General features: G+C 44.6%; 1 protein-coding gene across 4 annotated transcripts in view; it reads right to left on the minus strand.

Moving 5' to 3' along the window:
• Positions 1 to 1,577: 1,577 nt before the first annotated feature.
• POLR3C (RNA polymerase III subunit C) overlaps positions 1,578 to 3,839 on the minus strand; it is an 11,410-nt gene continuing 9,148 nt past the window's right edge. For 2 of the 4 annotated variants that reach the window (XM_029946204.1, XM_029946205.1), the window contains 4 exons: positions 2,908 to 3,009; positions 2,727 to 2,776; positions 2,153 to 2,302; positions 1,578 to 1,732 (listed from right to left, as the gene is read on the minus strand). In XM_029946204.1, the coding sequence (XP_029802064.1) occupies positions 1,651 to 1,732; positions 2,153 to 2,302; positions 2,727 to 2,776; positions 2,908 to 3,009 (384 nt within the window). In that variant the 3' untranslated portion in view covers positions 1,578 to 1,650. Of the gene's footprint in view, positions 1,733 to 2,152; positions 2,303 to 2,726; positions 2,777 to 2,907; positions 3,010 to 3,720 lie in introns of all 4 variants that reach the window. The other 2 variants (XM_029946206.1, XR_003911540.1) reach the window with 2 other exon arrangements.

Genomic DNA, 3,839 nt, shown 5'->3' on the forward strand with positions numbered 1-3,839 from the left:
CCCTTGATCTTGCGGGTCTCTCCAGCCTCAGTTCTGGCGGGACTTATGCCCCACTTTCTAGTCACGTCCTATTTGCAGATCTTCCTGGAACTAGGCTCTGCTTCTGTCTGGGAGCCCTCTCCCTTCCACGTGGCAAATCCTCATTTTTTAAAAGAGATTGTGACTTTCTCTGTGGTTCCTTTCCTTACCTCTTTGTATAAAATACTTTTCACCTAGAGCCCTCCATTATTTCCTAGTTACTATTTGTCTCCTCCCACTAGGCTGCACACACAAGGCTTATTCATCTTTGTATCCCTAAAGCCTGGCCCAGTCCTGGGCACTAACAGGTGCTCAGTAGAGGATGGAGAGTGGCCTGAAGACAGGGACTGTATCTTGTTTATATATTATATCCAATATAATGGCTAGCAATTAATTGGCACTTGTTGCATTAAACTAATTCATTAACCTTAATAAATTAGAACGGACACTTGTAAGAGGAAACTGAAGAGATAACACCTACCTGCTTTAAATGAACTGGAGCTACTGGGACAGATTACTCCAACAAGATTAAATCATCTATCCATGGTACTGACAGAAAACTTAATCCCTGCATTTAAGAAACCACGGAGAAGAGGAAGACAATGACTTCTTGAGTGTTTACCACATGCCAGGCATTGTGCTTTTTTAAAAAATTTTTAATGTTTTATTTTCATTTTTGAGAGAGAGAGAGAGAAAGACAGCATAAGTAGGGGAGCGGGAGAGAGAGAGGGAGACACAATCTGAAGACAGGCTCCAGGCTCCGAGCCGTCAGCACAGAGCCTGATGTGGCTAACCCATGAACTGTGAGATCGTGACCTGAGCCAAAGCTGGACACTCAACTGACTGAGCCACCCAGGCGCTCTGCATTGTGCTCAGCGTCTTACATTCAGTGCCAGATGTGCTAGAAGCCTGGAGCTGGCAAGTGTGGCTTCTGTCCACAGATTCTACTGCGAATGCTGGGGCCAACCTGCCTGCTAGCCCTGAAAATGGCTTTTATTCCCTACTGGGTGGGTAAGAGTATAACTTAACAAAATAGAGAACGGGTGAGGCCTTTTGAGAATGGAATGAACTACTCAGGAAAAAGTTTCTTCCACTGCTAGGGATGTTCAAACACAGACTTGGCTGACATCCTGGTGGGAAATGATGCATCTGACAGATGACTAATCTAGTTGATTTAAAAAAATTTTTTTTAATGTTTTATTTATTTTTGAGACAGACAGAGAGAGCATGAGCAGGGCAGTGTCAGAGAGAGAGGGAGACACAGAATCCAAAGCAGACTCCAGGCTCTGAGCTAGCAGTCAGCACAAAGCCTGACGCGGGGCTCAAACCCACAAACTGTGAGATCATGACCTGAACCGAAGCCGGCCACTTAACCGACTGAGCCACCCAGGCGCCCCTTAATCTAGTTGATTTAAGGTCCTTTCCTCCATCAAGATCTGATGAAGGGAGAATACAGAGATGGGGCTAAGACAGGATCAGCAAACTTTAAAAAACTTTCTGGGCAGTAGTGAGGGAGAGAGCATTTCAGTATAAGAATCTGCAACATATCCCACTGTAAAAAATGCATCAGGCACCGCCTTCAGTTTTCCTTCCAATCTCCTCAGACTTCTTGAGGAAGGCTCATCTTCTGTGTCATTGTCTCTTCATAGTGCTCTCAATATAGGACTCCAGAAGGAAGATGGTTTCATCTACCTGGATCTCACTGGCGTCCAACCTGAGTGACAAAATGAAAGTGTTTTTCAGACTGAACATGCGTTAGCACACTGAGGATCAGAGGCCATGGAAAACAGACTTGAGGGTGTTTTAAGAGATAGTTTGAAGGGGAAGGTGACTGCAGAGGTTTAGAAAAGAAGTGCTGGAGGCCTGCACAAGGAGCAAGACAGAGGCCAGATTTGAGGCACGTGGCTGAAGTTCAATCAACAGACTTGGTGAATAAGAGCGTGCAGTAAGAGAGGAGAAGCTGAAGACCGTTTCCGGGCTTCGCTTAGGAAAACAGGTGGACTAAATGCTGCCAGCGGACAGTGAGTTTTGGTTTGCTTGGGTGAGGTCGGTCGGAGTAGCAGCAGGGCACTGACGTAGATTCGTCTGAAAGGCATTTTGGAACTCAGGTTTGAGCTTTACACCGCTTACTTACTTGTTCACATTACGCTTCAGGGTTTCTAACTGCTGGCGTTCAGGGGCTGTGATCATCTCCTCTATTTCCTGGAGCTGTGCGTCCTCTGCACCTGTAGCCTGCATAGATGCAAGGATGGCTTCCACCCTCTGAGACTTTTCTAGCAGACGCCTGTCGGATAAACACTACTCTAAGGCATGTCCCCTAGCCCTGGAGATTCTTTTACCTGTTAGCCATACGGCAGAACTCCCCTTTCTCCCACGTTCCTGATCAAATGGACACTGCTGTCACCAGGTAATGACAGTTTTTACAAATTTAAGTAAACACATGATTTCACTCCTCAAACTCTTACTGCCTCTCACTGGCACTTAACAGTTAATGCCGGTTTGTACATCTTTTATAAATTTAATCTGCGAAATTATTTTACTGGGGGTATATTGGAGCAGTTTAGACTAATTAAGATTTATGTCAACCTAAGACAATAATTCAATGCAATTAGACTGGTTATTGTCTCTTTTGGTTCTATTTCTACAGGAAATTTCCCTTCGAGGCTTTGACCTTGAAAATGTAATTATTCAACTGCAAACGTACTCACTTGTTCTCTTTGGTTTCAAACTGTCTCCTTTCTATTAAGTTGGCAATGCTCTGAGGGGAGAGAAGACAGACAGAAATGCACATGGTTCTGTATCAGTAGCTCAAGTAAAATAGCTAAAGGGGGCAGGAAGGGTGAGACTGGTCTGTGTGGAACGAATGGGGAGGAGGTTTGGAGGAGTTACCTTATAGCACCTGTGCAGCAACATCCGCGCAGCTGACAGGATGTTCACAGTGTATAAATAGAAGGTCCTGGATGGGGCATGGTCTGGGGTTTTGGGAATTTCCTATTTGTCCACAGAAAGACAGAGAAGAGAAATCATACTGTTCTTTAGAACTGGCAAAGTAAACACCTGTCCCGTCCAGAGCTACTCAGCCTTTTCTTTCACTGATACTTTCCTCTTCTCTAGTCATTTAGCACCTGGGTGGGTTTATGGCAAAATCAGCCCTATGAAGAGATTTTTCTATATGACTGCTGGCAGCCTCAGTGGGGAAGAAAGAGAAGGCAACTGACGCTTACTGTGTTTGATCTTTAAGATAAACCGTATTATTTTTATTACCACCATCCATCCCCATATATGGATGAGGAAAGATGATGGTAGGTAATCTGCTCAATATATCTGAGTCAGAGGCAGAATTGAGATTCTGTTTCCTCACAGGTAGATGCTACTTGGCTCTGCACATAGTGAAGACCCAGTAGATGCTGCTGAGTGATTTAACCTGTAATAAACTTAAGGCCTGAAGAAAGGACAGATTGCAGGGAGTAGGAGCTTAGGAAAAAAAGGTGATTCTGGGGTGATTTCTTGGCTGTGCCTCTTTTCAACTAGGCAACTTAAAGCCTCCCAGTTCTCTTTCAGGTGCATGCTTGTCTCTGTGAATCTTTTTTCCCATATCAGAGCTGGACAGAGAGTTTGCATGGGGCTCAGGATGTTTGCCTCAGAGGTTTCTTTCACCCTAGGCCAGCCCCACTGGTTGGTGATCACTATGTCATCAGTTACCTGGAGTGACATAAAATTTTCTGACAGCATCTTATAAAGCATATCCTTTGCCTCCTTTGCTGGAATCATTGCAAAGTCTTCTACCTGTTTCTGCTCCAGGTGTTTCTTCTGCAAAACTA

The sequence above is a fragment of the Suricata suricatta genome, chromosome 8, assembly GCF_006229205.1.
Source record: "Suricata suricatta isolate VVHF042 chromosome 8, meerkat_22Aug2017_6uvM2_HiC, whole genome shotgun sequence".
Classification (NCBI taxonomy): domain Eukaryota; kingdom Metazoa; phylum Chordata; class Mammalia; order Carnivora; family Herpestidae; genus Suricata; species Suricata suricatta.